Here is a 15,948-nt window from a genome sequence, read left to right on the forward strand (position 1 = left end):
CATCCTGGAGATACTCTGTTGGATATTGAGCATATAGGAACACAGAGGTACAGTTGCATAGCAGGGTACCCACTTCAAAACGCTTCATTCTTGAATCATAAATGGGTAGATTTAAGAGCTAGCTGGAAGAGGCAAAGCATGCCCTATGAATCGAAGCCTTCCTATAACAACCTGATTGATGATGCCTGGAATGCAGAACCTGGAATAAGAACCACCTCAGCTCCTAAGAAGCCCATGCTGGCTCAGCATTTATTGGGTACATTTCAATATTGCATGAACAGTGATTCTGTGGAGGAACAACTGAATTAAAGGATATTGATTTAGTGTCCAACAGAAATGCCAACTGGTCAGTTAGTTGTAAGTCTGTATGAGGAGGGGGGGTAGACGAATGCAAATAAGTGCAACTAAGCTGCTTATTCCAGAGGGAAAATACAGCAAAAGTACAGATTGCTCCTGCATGATAGATCCCACAATCTCAGAAGTAAATCCTTTTCCACATCATTCAGAATTGTGGAAGTGGTCGTTCCTGATACTTGTGTTTTTTTAATTTCTGCTGCAAAACAGAAATCTGTAGAGCCCAGTTGGTCGCACTTCTGATTTTCAGTGCAGGGCTTCTAGTTTCTCTATAATTCTCTATTTGGGGTTTCTCAGGCACTCCAAAAAATATATGTTTGTGAATGTGATAGGACTAATGTACTTTCTCCATAACACACTGAAGAATGTGTTGTTGCTATACAAATAAAGTATAATATGAACTATAAAAAAACATAGTGACCCCAGACAATGGAAGGCCCAAAATGTTACCATCTTGCCCTACTGTAACTACTATCTCCTTCCTTCCAAAACTACTGTTCTATGGGACTCTACCATCCCTAGTTCCAGTTCTGAGAGAAGGTTGGATCAAGACCGGAGGTTAGAAAAGGAGACCAGGAAGTTAACAATATAAAAAATATTGTTACAAGCAGAACTAATGCACAGGAGGAGTCTGTACTTTTGAGATGATCCGCCTTTCACAGCCATTAATTAAGGGTGGTTCAGTCCAGTGCAGTTAAGAGATTAGGGTTACATTTGGAAACCAGCAACCAAGTGATATGTGAGATGGGGAAACACCAAGCCACAAGGTCTGTACCTGGACGGCCAGCTGATGAGAGACGCTGTGTCCCCATCGGAATCTTTTTGGAGAGACCACTCTGGTGCCTGTTTTCCTGTTCTGCCACACAAGAGATAAAACCTTAAAATTGGTCTAACAATTCCATCCACTGGCTAGCCATCATCCCAGCCAATATAAAGAATGTAGGCAGGAAACTGGGGAGCATAGAGCAGGTGTCCTTATCTGTAATACATTATAGCCTTTTAAAATAGATAACTCTGCTCATTTCCCTTTCTGCCCCTAGAGATTTTAGAGGAGGAAAGAAAGCTAGTCATTTATCACAGGGAGAGACAAGGGAAAGTATACACACACGGGAAAAAAAATACAAAAACCCAAATCCAATAACCAATATTACAGCTGTGTTTCTCGGTTATATTTAGTACTATATACAAGTACTTTATACAAACATATATTTGAGTCCTAAGAGGTGCACTTAAACACAGACTATCTTTTACCATAGTTTACAAGGCAGGGTGCTAGAAAAACCATTGAACGGTACAAACGTCCCCACTTCTTAGACTTATAAACACATTGATATTTATAATTTCAAAGTTTCAGGCAGGAATGAGATCTTTTATGTGGAATGTTAGGGACCTATGGCTTTTCCATTTAAAGAGGAAGTAAAGTCTAAAACAGAATAAGAATAGAAATTCTGTATTTTGTATAATAAACTTACTGCACCACAAGCCTAATCAAACAAATGATTTATGCTTTCAAAGTTGGCCACAGGGGGTCGCCATCTTGTAACTTTATTAAACATCTTTGCAAGACTAAGACTGTGCACATGCCCAGTGTGGTCTGGCCTGCTAAGGGATCATCATAAATTATTAAAACAGCACAAGTCAAGTAATATCTGCCAGAAGCTGATACAGCAAGACTGATTAATAATCAGAATATACAGACTGCACTGGGTCCTGTGTTGTCATGTAATCTAATGTGGATTTTATAGTTTTTGTTTTGTTTAATACAAACTTTCTCCAACTCTCCATAATCAGTGGCTGCAGAAAAATAATCCTCCAATCCCAGTTTATCTGTTTAAATCTGGCTCCGTGATCTTTGTCCCTGCAGCTGGAGTTGGAAACAGTAAAGGGGAAAATAACAGTCACCGACTGAGACAGAGAAACAAACAAAGCTGCTTGAGTTCTGCACATCTGGGAAGTAAGGTGGGGGGCTGCTCCTACTGTTCATAAGTATGATTGTTTCCCTGCAGAGCAGTTAGGGACTGTCTGACAATTCCTATCCACAGCAGTCAATGAAGGGAGAATTTCACTGCATACAGTCAGGTTTCTTATTTAAAAAAAAAAAAACGGTACACCTTTTTTAATTAAAGTATATTGGAGATAGGTTTCTTTTTCATTAGAAAAGTAAAAATTGGATTTTATTTTTTTGCCTTTAAATGCCATTTCTGTAATAAATAACACAATACCTTAAGGCAGGGCTGTCCAGCTAGAGGCCAGATGTGGCCATCCAATGGATTTTATGGCCCCAGTTTGCTCTAGAGCTCCACAGACTTCATTGCATGACATAATTCTAATATAATCTGACAATCAATCACACTATATGAGAATCAATTGGTCCACTATATGTAATAAGTTGGATACAACTGCATTAAGGCATTGATTCCTAAACTGTGGAGCAGTTCCCCCTGGGGGGTCCTGGGGACGTGACAGCCTGAAGACCAGTTAGGGTAAGAACTGAGAAGGATGGCCATTTGCTCTCCTAGATAAACCTTAAAACTAGGGAACTCCCGAATCCTTTGCGAAAGATTGGGCCAAATACCGAACTGAATCCTAATTTGCATATGCAAATTAGGGGACGGAAGGGGAAAACATTTTTTACTTCCTTGTTTTTTGACAAAAAGTCACGTGGTTTCCCTCCCCACCCCTAATTTGCAAAATAGGATTCGGATTAGTTTCGTCCGGGCAAAAGGATTCAGCTGAATCCTGAACCGAATCCTGGATTCGGTGCATCCCTACTTAAAAGTCAGTTTGGGTGACTTGTAAATATGAATTTGTATTTGCTGTCGTGTATATTTTTGGAACCATGGCTGAATAATGGGTAAAAACAATATTTTCCAATACCTGTAAGCATATCATGAGCTGAGGTTGACTCTTACCAAAGGTTAGACCTTCTAGGGGAGCTCTGACCAGAGCTCAAAAGGAGATACAAAAATACACAGCATATATAAAAAATATAACAAAATAAATCAATTTGACTATATTAACTTTTGTTACATTATGAAAAATGTTATATATTTATGAAAGTGTCATCAGTTTTCTTTCAAAGCTGTACTTTCCATGCCAAAAAGCCCAATGAAAAGAAGTAAAACTGGATGACAGCCCTAAGTCGCTACTTGCGCTGGAGTTAACAACATCAGGGGCTGCCAAGAGCAGCTGCGCATTAGGTAATTGTACTGTGCTCCCCAGGCACTTTAATACTAGACAAACTATAATATGTAACATGAGCCGATCTAGCACAAAGAAACTGGGTAGATTCCCTCATTTGGCTGGGGCAATCAAAGGACCGTGAGAGCATATATGGTCTACTTCCACTAAGTTTGGGGATATGTCTCAAATTTCCTAAAATATTAATACACAAGGGATTGTAAGTCAACGGTCATAACCCAATGTTCTTGCCCTCATTGCAAATATCAGAGAATATCCATTCGTTTAAGCACATCTGCCCAACTGCAAACCTGTGGCCCTCCAGCAAAGAAAAAGCCTCACACACAGATCTGGTAGGCATTAAAATTAATGTCAACTGCTACACTGGATGAATCTGCTCTCTAGTTGTTGAATGTCGTTGACCCCAGCAACCAGATACAGACAGAAAGGCAAGCCAATTGAAACACACGACAAATACTGAAAAAAGCAAAACATGAATTCCACCATGAAGAATCCTATGTAATGCTACAGCAAGTAAACCTATGTGCCAGTTAATAAAGGAAACAGGCTACATACAAGATATTATGGATGCACCGAATCCCCTATATCAGGATTCGGCTGAAACCTGAATTCTTTGTGAAAGATTAGGCCAAACCAAATTTGAACCCTAATTTGCATATGTTAATTAGGGGAAAGAGGGGAGAAGAGAACAGTGTGCATAGTGAGCGGCTAAAAATGTTTTGATTTCCTTGTTTGTGTGACAAAAAGTCATGTGATTATTCAGATTGGGTTCAGACAGGCACTTGAATCCAAATCCTGCTGAAAAAGGCCGATACCCAAACCAAATCCTGGATTTGGTGCATCCCTACAAGATAAACTCTTGTAGTTCCTTTCTGTAATTGGCAAACCAATTGGCTCGTTAGGGTAGAACTCCAAGCGTGATACCGTCCGTTCCGACGCACTAAGATGAATCGCAGGCATCAGGTCGGATGCGCCGAATCTAAGGTAAGTAGTAGGAATGTCGGACGTCGTTGCTGCGTGCATCTGACAAGACTGTCGGAAATGCGAATGCTGCATGTTGCATCTTCATCCGACAGTCGTGTCTGACATGCCTATTACTTACTATTCATCTCAGCGCGACAGAACTGAAGGTATCACACTTAAAATCGCACGTGGAGTTCTATCCTTAGTCACCTGGTTACTATGGTCAAAATAGATTGGGACCTAATGGAATCTAATGGTCCATCCTTATAACATTCAAACTATCTGGGGTGGAATGCTGGAACTAATTTTGTACAAACAGGGCCTGGGGAGTTGGAGAAAAGTTTTGACCTTAGAGAAAGGCGTTAAGTGGTAATATAAAACCCTTAGGGGTGGTAGTAAATCACTGCAGATTTATCAAGTATCAAAGATCAATTACATACCCCGATTCATCTTGTTTGCAGGAGCTGCGGTGGTGCAAGGGGCCTGGTTTTTGTAGAAGAGCAAAGTTTAGCAGGCGGTTATCTCATGTTTATTCCCACTGCTGTCAACGGCAATTAACATGACACAATTATGTTTTCAACTGTAATTCTACAGTAAAGGATAACCCCACATGTGGTCACTCCGGTCTAAATATAGTTAACTGGTTAACACTATATCTGGCTCATTAGCCATCAGTGAACCTTGAAATTGACAGACTTATTAATATAGCACTTGGCTAAGCCACTGACATTCCTTCCAATTCAGAAAAGTAAGATAAAAAAGGAATTGGTACACGCCTAGTTTTCACCACCTCATAAGTGACATTTTGCATAAACATGTATCTGGGGCAAATTTACTAAAGGGCGAAGTGACTAACGCTGGCGAAAATGCGCCAGCGATGCTGATAGCCTAGCGCAACTTCGCACCCTAACGCTGGCAAAGTTGCACTCTGGCGAAGGGGGCGAAAATACGCAAATTTACTAACATTGGTCTTTTTCTGAACGTGTTGTCCTTCGCCAGAGTTTACTTCGGCAGGTTATAGCAGACGAAGTGCATTAGTGCATCTTTTTCAAAAAGAGTTTAAATTTTTTCTAAGTCCCAAAAAACGCAGGCTTTTTTTGGGTAATAGGCTGAAAAAGATCGAAATTTTTTTTAGGGTGCCCACCTTACATTTGTGGCACCTTAACTATACTATGGGCACATGTTTAGGGCATTAGAACACCTAAATAAACTTTTTATTAAGTTTCCCTGCGCTTGCGTATGCTGCATACACGTCCATTGAAATTCAATTTTGTCGCCGTATGCAAATTAGCCTTCGCTAGCGCAACTTCAGACCGCTCATCGTAATTTCGCTAGCGCAACTTCGGTAACTAGTGCGGCACTTCGGATCTTCATGAATTTGCAATGCCCTGACAAATCTACGCCTGGCAAAGTTCGGCGAAGTGCGGTGAAGACAATGCTGGCAGATCTAAGGAGGTAAGTAAATTTGCCCCTCTGTCTTTTAGGACTTAGGTAAAATGGCTTGAAACAGTAATAAAGTCACAACTAACTGTCCCACTAGGGAATCTACAGCACCTGTCTCATTGCTGCATCTGTATTCATATTCACTATCTGTGTAATGGACAAGGCAGAGCACACAACCCAACATTGAATACCAAATTCCCATATAATACAGGGAAAGTGATATAACCACTCGGGGTTGTTCACCTTTGAGATAACTTTTAGTATGATGTAGAGAGTGACATTCAGTTTAAGCAATCTGGTAGCTAGGGTCCAAATTACCCTAGCAACCATGCATTGATTTGAATAAGAAACTGAAATATAAATAGGAGAGACGTGAATAGAAGGATGAGAAATAAAAAGTAGCAACAATACATTTGTAGCCTTACAGAGCATTTGTTTTTAGATGGGGTCAACAATGCCCATTTGAAAGCTGCAAAGAGTCAGCTTCTGAGTCGTCTTCTGTCTCTTTCCAACTTTCAAATGGGGGTCAATGACCCCATCTAAAAAAACAAATTCTCTGTAAGGCTACAAATGTATTGTTATTAATACTTTTCATTACTCATCTTTCTATTCAGGCCTCTAATATTTATATTCCAGTCTCTTATTCAAATCAATGCATGGTTGCTAGGGGAATTTGGACCCTAGCAACCAGACTACTGAAATTGCAAACTGGAGAGCTGCTGAATAAAAAGTTAAATAACTAAAAAACACAAATAATAAAAAAATGAAAACCAATTGCAAATTGTCTCAGAATATCACTCTCTACATCATACTAAGTGTTAATTCAAAGGTGAACAAACCGTTTAAGAACAGACCAGACTAAAAGAAACAGGACATACGTAAGCCTTTCGAATATGTTTTTATTTATCCATGGTAGCCATCTGGAATTTCATTGCTAAAATCGTATCTTTTTGGCTGAACTGGCCTTGAAGGACATTTCCGGCCAAAGCTTGAGGAGCAAAGCTCCTTTATGTAGTACAACATGTACAGTAGATGTGGGTGCCTGTGACTGACAATGCTTTGGGAGACACGGCTGGGGTGGAAACTCTTGAGAAGTTGGTAGGCAACAATAACTTATCTATAATATCTATAGCTATATATCTATATCTTATCTATAATACTAATAATGACCGGTTGTTAGAGACAACTGTGCCTCCTAGCCATAACCTCATCTTTGACTTTATACCTACATAAAACAGTTCCCCCATTCTTCCATCTTGGATCTGAAACCATGACCAACCAAGTACACTGAAAAAAGGTCACAGGTCCAATATATCCTGAAACTAGAATACACTCAGCTCAGAATCCATTCAATAACATATAGAAGCCTCAAAGTTTCAAAAAATATCCATCTCATCCAATAAAGGTAGTGCAAGTAATGTATTCTTTCATTTCATCTTCTACCCATAGCTTTCATAGTACAATCAGTTAATTAAATGTTAGGGAGGCAGCATTTAAGTTTAAAGGGATACTGTCATGGGGAAAACATTTTTTTTCAAAATGAATCAGTTAATAGTGCTGCTCCAGCAGAATTCTGCACTGAAATCCATTTCTCAAAAGAGCAAACAGATTTTTTTATAATCAATTTAGAAATCTGACATGGGGCTAGACATTTTGTCAATTTCCCAGCTGCCCCAAGTCATGTGACTTGTGCTCTGATAAACTTCACTCACTCTTTACTGCTGTACTGCAAGTTTGAATGATATCAACCCCCTCCCTTTCCCCCCCAGCAGCCAAACAAAAGAACAATGGGAAGGTAACCAGATAGCAGCTCCCTAACACAAGATAACAGCTGCCTGGTAGATCTAAGAACAACACTCAATAGTAAAAACCCATGTCTCACTGAGACACATTCAGTTACATTGAGAAGGAAAAACAGCAGCCTGCCAGAAAGCATTTCTAATAAATCTGTTTGCTCTTTTGAGAAATGGATTTCAGTGCAGAATGTTTTCTCATGACAGTATTAAAATGCAGAGACATGGAGCAGTCAAACACCATGGGGCAAATTTATCAAGGGTCGAAGTGAATTTGAGGGAATTTTCGAAGTAAAAAAAATTCAAGTAATTTTTTTGGATACTTCAATTCCAAGTAAAATCGTTCGAATATTCGACAATTCGATAATCAAAGTCCTGTCTCTACAAAAAAACTTCAACTTCAATACTTTGCCAAATTAAAGCTGCCGAAGTGCTATGTTAGCCTATGGGGACATTCTACAGCATTTTTCTAAGTTTTTTTAAGTCAATTCGATTCGAAGGATTAAATCGTTCGATCGAACGATTTTACTTCGACCGCAGATTACCCATATTCGATGAAAAAAGTTAGAATTCAAAGTATTTAAATTCAATGGACGAATTTCGAAGTATTTTTTACTTCAAAATTCGACCCTTGATAAATCTGCCCCCATGTGTTGCTGGAGCAACATCATAAAGCGTCACAGAGACACTGAGCGGTCACATATCACCACTTTTAATGGTTTCACGCAGTTAATCTGGAAACGCCATATAATTTCCTTCCACGCTGACTGCAGAACAACCTCAATCTCTCCTTTACAAGCCCCCGAGATGTACTCCGCTGTCATGATCAGGTTGTCAACATGAAGAAAGCATCTGAATTGATGTTGGGCTCTAAGGAGCATGATCTGTCACGTCTTCTAAACTCAAAATCACGATTTTTGAGTTCTTTTTGCAGCAGCAATCCAAGCAACAGCACATTCACTTGATAATTCCCTACAGTCTCGTTCATTACTTTACATTTTCCCCTTTTAAAAATACTTGGAACGCTGGCCCTGGGTGTTAATCTGAATTGATTCCGATCCACACTCATGGTGCTAATCCATGAAAATATCTGTGTATCTTGTCAGTAATTGTGTGCTATTATATTCCCATTAATCTGGTCACTGCCAGATGACCGGACATATCAGGCTTTCCCAAAATCACAGGGGTTGAACATTAAGCAAAGTGGCCTTTCCTACCAGTTTAATAAAATATTTTTGTTTCTTAACCTGAATTTATGAAATGCTTTGCACGCAGGCATGTGCTCCAATGGAAATTACTAAAATCATTTTCCCGATGTGCTTCTCACAGGCAGAAATGCAGGGAGAGAAAATCCAGGGAAAAGTGCATCTGTTCTTGATTAAAATACCATATGACTTCTCTTTGCTAAACAGCAACATATGTTATTGCACACTATAAGACAGACAAGCCAGAAAAAACGAAGAGGAAAAACAAGATTTGCTCCTAGATAATAAAAATGATGGGATACTTAAATAACTTTAATACAACTTCATTAACGAAAAGACAGAATCAAGGAAAGATTTTTATCCCCTGTGATCTTTAGTCTCTGCTTCATTTTAGGAAGCTTGTGAACCTCTGCCCATAACTCCGTCAAGCCAGAATCGTTATTTTTAATAAAAGCTAAAAATTAATTTTGTTTATAAACTTGTATGGTAGAGCTCAAGTATTTTAGGCACATTTTATACCCAGCAGATGTTCCATAGCTTAGGTCATAACGAAAGTAGATTACTGATAATAAACCAGTGGTATAGCACCTGATTATTATTATTGTGTATTTTTTATGGATGCACCGAATTTAGTTCGGGATTCAGCCAGGATTCAGATTCAACCAAATCCTTGTGTCTGGCCGAACAGAACCCACATTCTAATTTGCATATGTAAATTAGGGGCGGGGGAGGGAAATCTCTTTTTTTTTCACAAAACAAGTGAAAAAACTGTTCACCCCTTTTTCCTTTCCAGTCCCTCATTTGCATATGCAAATTAGGATTCTGGTTCGGTTCGGTATTCAACCATTCGGCCGAATCCCAAATAGTGGATTCGGTGCATCCCTAGTATTTCTAGAGTGTCAACATATTGCGCAGAGCTGATTTAGTATTAGGAGGATCCAATACATATTTAATAAGCAAAAAATTAATTTAGACAGACATTCAAATTCATGACCACTCGTAAACTGCTGTAAACCCTACTTGGAGGGGGTCGCCACATGAACTGGGGTTCTCTGTTGTATGGCAACATTGGCCGACTATATAAGTATGGCGTTGAACCTCTGGAGACAGCCAAATAGTAGTCCCTAGGATCAGTTAACAGTCTGAAATCTTCAGACCAACCAAAAACCATGATTCTAGTGTTTCTTAAAGGGTTTCTGTCATGAATTTATGGTATAGTTTTATTTCTAAATTACACTGCAAATAATTCACTCTACACTGCAAGTTGGAGTTGGTCTCACTCCAACTTGCAGTGCAGCAGTAAAGAATGACTGAAGTTTATCAGAGCACATGTCACATGTCTGGGGGCACCTGGGAATGTGAAAATGTCTTGACCCAGATTTCAGAATTAAATATTAAAAAATCTGTTTGCTCTTTTGAAAAATGGATTTCAGTCCTGGAGTATAACTATTAATGGATGCATTTAGGAAAAAAAAACATGTTTTCCCATGACAGTATCCCTTTCATTTGAATAAATAGTAGGATGGTACTCTGGTAAAAGAAGAACAGAACTTTAAATCAGTAGACTGCTATGGACAAAAGGCCTGACGCTTTTTGGCCATGTTGCCCTTTAATCATTATAGCCCATCAGGCCTTGCATCTTTAGCAGCCCACTGAATAATAGTGTTGTCCTTGTATTTATCCAAATTCTGCTACTGTGGGAAGTGCACTGTATATAGCACCCATTTAAAAGTGATGTGCAGTGAAGCAATTGTAGGACAGATTATAAAAGCCACATTTATTAAGCAATGTTTTTCTTATAGTTCTACAATATATTTTTTAAAACTGTACTGGTCAGTTAGACTGAGCTTGTTCTGCATACTGTTATCTCATTCACTCTTATGACAATAACTAGTACAATGTCAGTTTTGCTTTGTTAAAGAACAACAGGAAACAAGTCTGAGTCTATAAGGCTGGAGCCCAATGGTTCACTTCTTTTACGGTATTTAACTACTGAAAGAAAGCTAATAAACATCCCGCTGAGGCACTAACTCATCTACGGTTTCTCCAGTAACCCTAGGGGGCTCAAAGTCTGTACAAACACCAGTCACAGGGCAGCAGGGCTACATGACTGGTTGATTGCACCAAAGTTCACATTTAGTCTATCAAACTGAGCTTTCTTCAGGTTTAAAGAGCAATGCAAAGAGGCAGACAAATGCATATTTAGTAACGCTTAACACTTGTTGGTGGAAATTAAACTCTCTAAAACATATCCCAAATAAGAAGCAGTGGTCAGGCCTCATTAGCCTAAGCCACTGTCCTACTGTACACCAGCTTTCTTGGAATACAATATCTTATAAGGAAGAACCTACCCTAGGAAGGGTCAAGCCGCACTTTAAAACATATGACATTAAAGAAGACTCTCAATAAACCTTGAAAAGTTTGGACATGAACTGAACTGAAGAAGCTGCTCGGATGAGTAGTGAAACGTCTTCATTAATTACTCAGCAATCCAGTTGTTTTTAGATTGACCTATACTAGATATACCATGACCTGGATGAATGAAAATCTTCATAGTCATTTTGGACATGAAGTTACTCTTCAACCAAAAAAATGACCCCTGCAAAGCTGGAAGGGGCTAAGGCTTTAAGTAGGGCAGAACAAATGAATATCTTGGCATAGTACTTCCTTTGAAAGAAGTAAAATACAGAGAAGGTTAGTAGGGGGTTGGGCTATCAAACAAGGAAAAGAAATATTCTAGGAGATGTATCAGCTATGTTAATTGACCATTCTGATAATGTTGAAAGCCGACAACTGATTGGTTGCTAGTTATACCTAGAATTAGTGCTATTTCTAATATTTTTATGATCTCTCTCCCAAGGATCCCAAAAAGGGTACTTACGTTTTACAAACTAACCCTTAATAAAAGAGGCCAACATTTTCACTAGATAAAAAAAAGCTGCTACACAAGTTTTCAAGAAAGAAAATTGACGAGGACCTGCAATGAAGAAGTTGCAAAAGAACATGAATGAGAGGCAATTAAAACGAAGAACCTTCTGAAAAAAAGAAAGACGCTTGTGTATATGAAAGAGCTGGTTATTCACTTGTGGGACCTCAAGATCATGGTGAGCTGCTTACCCTTGTCTGGAGTCGCTAAGCTGTAGTTGTTCAGATGGTGGAGAGGAGGAAAGTTGAAGTGATTTGTCTGAAGCACGGCGAGGGAACTTTGGAGACCTGGGTGCTTCCCCAACTGTGATGGCTTGTCCCATGGACGAAAAGGTAGATCCATCCAACTCGGATATTCCTCGATATTGGTTATTTTCCACATTTTTGAGGGCATCTCTCTCGGACACATTCTCATTTATGTCACGATGTTTTGATTCATACATTCGGAACCTCCGTGGCTCCTTAATCTCTTGCCGATACAAATAATCCGAGCTATTCTCTTTTACTTCATCTTCCTCTAACACAGATTTCTTTTCAGAGTTCTCACTATCTTTCCTTACTCGTGTGTACCTTGACTGGTATTCGGAATCTGCCTCAGAATCCATAAGGACACCATATCTTTCTGCCAACTGGCGCCTTCGCTCTGCCTTGTATCGAGCTATCCTTTCTGCTTTTGATTCAGTTTCCTCTACCTCCATTTGGCCTGACACAGAAGATTCAACCTTTGGCTGCCAGCGACTTTGCAATCTAGAATGCGTTTCAATTGATGATTCCGAGGCAGTATCTTCACTAGCATGACCTGTTGTAGAAAGGCAATACTTATAAAAAGCAGACTAATAATAGTGTACATAATACAGCACATACAGGACAAATTCTAGGTTATTGGACATATACAGGAGCAGCATGGAGGGTCATCCATATGCTTCCTTACTAGGCTTGGAGGGATCACAAAGTTGTGAGTGGGGAAAATTATATTGGAAACCTACGTTTAATTATAAAGGCCTCCAACATGTTCAACAAATCCAACAGAAAAAGGAAAATACTCAAATGGAAGACATCCAAATACATACAAGTTTCCACCAATTGCTTGAAGATTCAATTAAATTGTAGGATTAGAAAGAGAGCGACTTATTTATGACCTTCAGTTATTCTAGAACTACAAACTAAAGCCCTTTTAACTCTCTTTAAGTACTGTATTTGTGAAACATGGCAATAGAACAAATCTAGACTTTGATCTACAATATAGAGCACCTGTTTGTATTCTACAAATTCCCAGATGCCATGATGACCATATCAATGAGCTTGGACTCATTACACTAGCTTTAACACTGAGGCCATATTCCTCCAGTCAGCAGCTTTAACCTTACTACAAATCAACCACAGATTGCAATGTATTCAGAAACAAGAGTTTAATGTGGCATCCTAAGGCAAGATTCAAAATAGTTGCTTCAATTGCACCTGAAAATACCAAAGTTAATACGAATACCAATGCCAGAACTCTTGACAGAAACCAAATATTCCCATGTGCAATATTGAATCTAATAAAATAAAGTGCGCACTGAAACAACTTACTTATATGTGGATTATACGTATCTGTTGCACGCATATACCGCGGTGCATCTTCTTCCAATAAACGTGTCTGTAGCATAATCGGCTGAGGGTCATTGTCAATTCCTTCCAAGCGCCTGGCTATTCTTTCTTTTCTGCCATTTGCAGGAGAGAATAATTATTATCTGGATAACTTGGAAATAATAAAGAACAAATCCATAGCACAGGCTTCGGATTTATAGACACACACACAGACTATTATTTGTTTTATGCACCTTTCAAACCTAGCACTAAGTATGACATAAGGTTGCAGAAACTTTGGTCAAATTTATCTATGACATTAGAAAATGATTTCTAGTAAAGCTGCAAGGAGGTAAAGTGCAAACGGGCTGAAAATTCCCGAACATGGCAAGTTGAAGGAGCACACGCAACCTGCAGGAGGACACAACCTACCTTTTCATCTCTGCAATGGATCTCCTGCTTGGCTCAAAGAGTTTCCTTAGTTCTGAAACTAGAAAGAGCGAGAGGGAAAGGGTGAGTTGAACAGATGGAAGAGAGAGAAAACTGGAGAGACAAAATAAAACAGGTCGGTGGACTTGTAAACTGCTCAGCTGTCAGCGGACTGTTATTGTATTGCCGATGAAGAGTTTCTGTATACATTACATACACGGGTACAACACGTGTTATTTATACAGCTGCTGGTGGGCGTAAAGCAGGAACAGCCAATGTGAATTGCCAGGGAGGTAGCTGGCTTAGCATTTTGGGGGCTTGGGTTCAGGTAACAGCTCAGAGATTATCCCTTGGGTAGAACATTTCTGTTTGTGTGTATACTGTATACTGGCCAGGCCCTGTGTAACAATCAAACACAGCCGGTAGTTATGAGAGCTAACAGCATATAAGCAACAATAGGCAATGGAAAAATGCCCCATAGCCTGGTATTTTCTTAGTGATTTGGAGCCTCCTCCTTGTGCTGCCTCTTCCAGTTCCAGAGAAGAATCTGTAGGACACAATGGACATTCTATACTTTCCCTCTGCATAAATCTAAGGTTATGCAAGACCCTCAAACACTGGGGTAGGAGGCCAACGTATAACATGTAAAAATAAAAAGACTTTGCCCATTTCTGCCCCAGGGCCTTATAAAATGGAATATTATATCGGCTGCATCAGCAGCACATGTCTATAAAAAATCAAATGCATATATACTGCTAGGAGCCCAACAAAGTTTCTTCTCAGATCTGCAATGCTTATCTGGAATAGCAAGTGGCCAAAGCTGCCAAACAGTTTCCATTGCCCAGAACAAAAACACCGGCATCACCTTCTTTATGCAAGAGCCAGTGAGCAAGTGATCCGACCTTGGATGGGATTTCTCAGGTTTTCCATGGCTACATTTTTCCATAAATACCATCACCACAGTAACAGCATAGCATTGCTCTAATGAAATGAACCGTCTGAACCATACATTGGAAAGTTTAATAACTGCAGCCTTTTTTTAACAAAATTAATTCATTTGTTATGGTTCAGGGTACATAAAAGGTTTCTACAATTACAGGTCATTAAGGATTTGTTTTGAGGAAACTGTTCTGGGCCCCTCACTGGTATAACAGGGAGAGATGGTGCCTATACTGGAGATAATAGTCTCTGGGAAGGGAGTGTGACTGTGGGATAGCAGGTATAGTAGGGAGAGATGGTGTCTATAGTAACAGTGGGATAATAGTCTCTGGGAAGGGAGTGTGACTGTGGGATAGCAGGTATAGTAGGGAGAGATGGTGCCTATAGTAACAGTGGGATAATAGTCTCTGGGAAGGGAGTGTGACTGTGGGATAGCAGGTATAGTAGGGAGAGATGGTGCCTATAGTAACAGTGGATAATAGTCTCTGGGAAGGGAGTGTGACTGTGGGATAGCAGGTATAGTAGGGAGAGATTGTGCCTATAGTAACAGTGGGATAATAGTCTCTGGGAAGGGAGTGTGACTGTGAGATAGCAGGTATAGTAGGGAGAGATGGTGCCTATAGTAACAGTGGATAATAGTCTCTGGGAAGGGAGTGTGACTGTGGGATAGCAGGTATAGTAGGGAGAGATGGTGTCTATAGTAACAGTGGGATAATAGTCTCTGGGAAGGGAGTGTGACTGTGGGATAGCAGGTATAGTAGGGAGAGATGGTGCCTATAGTAACAGTGGGATAATAGTCTCTGGGAAGGGAGTGTGACTGTGGGATAGCAGGTATAGTAGGGAGAGATGGTGCCTATAGTAACAGTGGATAATAGTCTCTGGGAAGGGAGTGTGACTGTGGGATAGCAGGTATAGTAGGGAGAGATTGTGCCTATAGTAACAGTGGGATAATAGTCTCTGGGAAGGGAGTGTGACTGTGAGATAGCAGGTATAGTAGGGAGAGATGGTGCCTATAGTAACAGTGGATAATAGTCTCTGGGAAGGGAGTGTGACTGTGGGATAGCAGGTATAGTAGGGAGAGATGGTGGCTATAGTAACAGTGGGATAATAGTCTCTGGGAAGGGAGT

The 15,948-nt window shown here is 39.8% G+C and overlaps 1 protein-coding gene across 4 annotated transcripts in view; it reads right to left on the reverse strand.

Moving 5' to 3' along the window:
• The window catches only part of svil.L (supervillin L homeolog), a 196,560-nt gene that overhangs the window by 79,296 nt on the left and 101,316 nt on the right, over positions 1 to 15,948 (reverse strand). For 3 of the 4 annotated variants that reach the window (XM_041565826.1, XM_041565828.1, XM_041565827.1), the window contains 4 exons: positions 13,886 to 13,943; positions 13,457 to 13,587; positions 12,077 to 12,683; positions 1,130 to 1,210 (listed from right to left, as the gene is read on the reverse strand). In XM_041565826.1, coding sequence (XP_041421760.1) covers positions 1,130 to 1,210; positions 12,077 to 12,683; positions 13,457 to 13,587; positions 13,886 to 13,943 — 877 coding nt within the window. The remainder of the gene's footprint in view (positions 1 to 1,129; positions 1,211 to 12,076; positions 12,684 to 13,456; positions 13,588 to 13,885; positions 13,944 to 15,948) is intronic. The other variant, XM_041565829.1, reaches the window with a different exon arrangement.

Source organism: Xenopus laevis, chromosome 6L (genome assembly GCF_017654675.1).
Source record: "Xenopus laevis strain J_2021 chromosome 6L, Xenopus_laevis_v10.1, whole genome shotgun sequence".
Taxonomy (NCBI): domain Eukaryota; kingdom Metazoa; phylum Chordata; class Amphibia; order Anura; family Pipidae; genus Xenopus; species Xenopus laevis.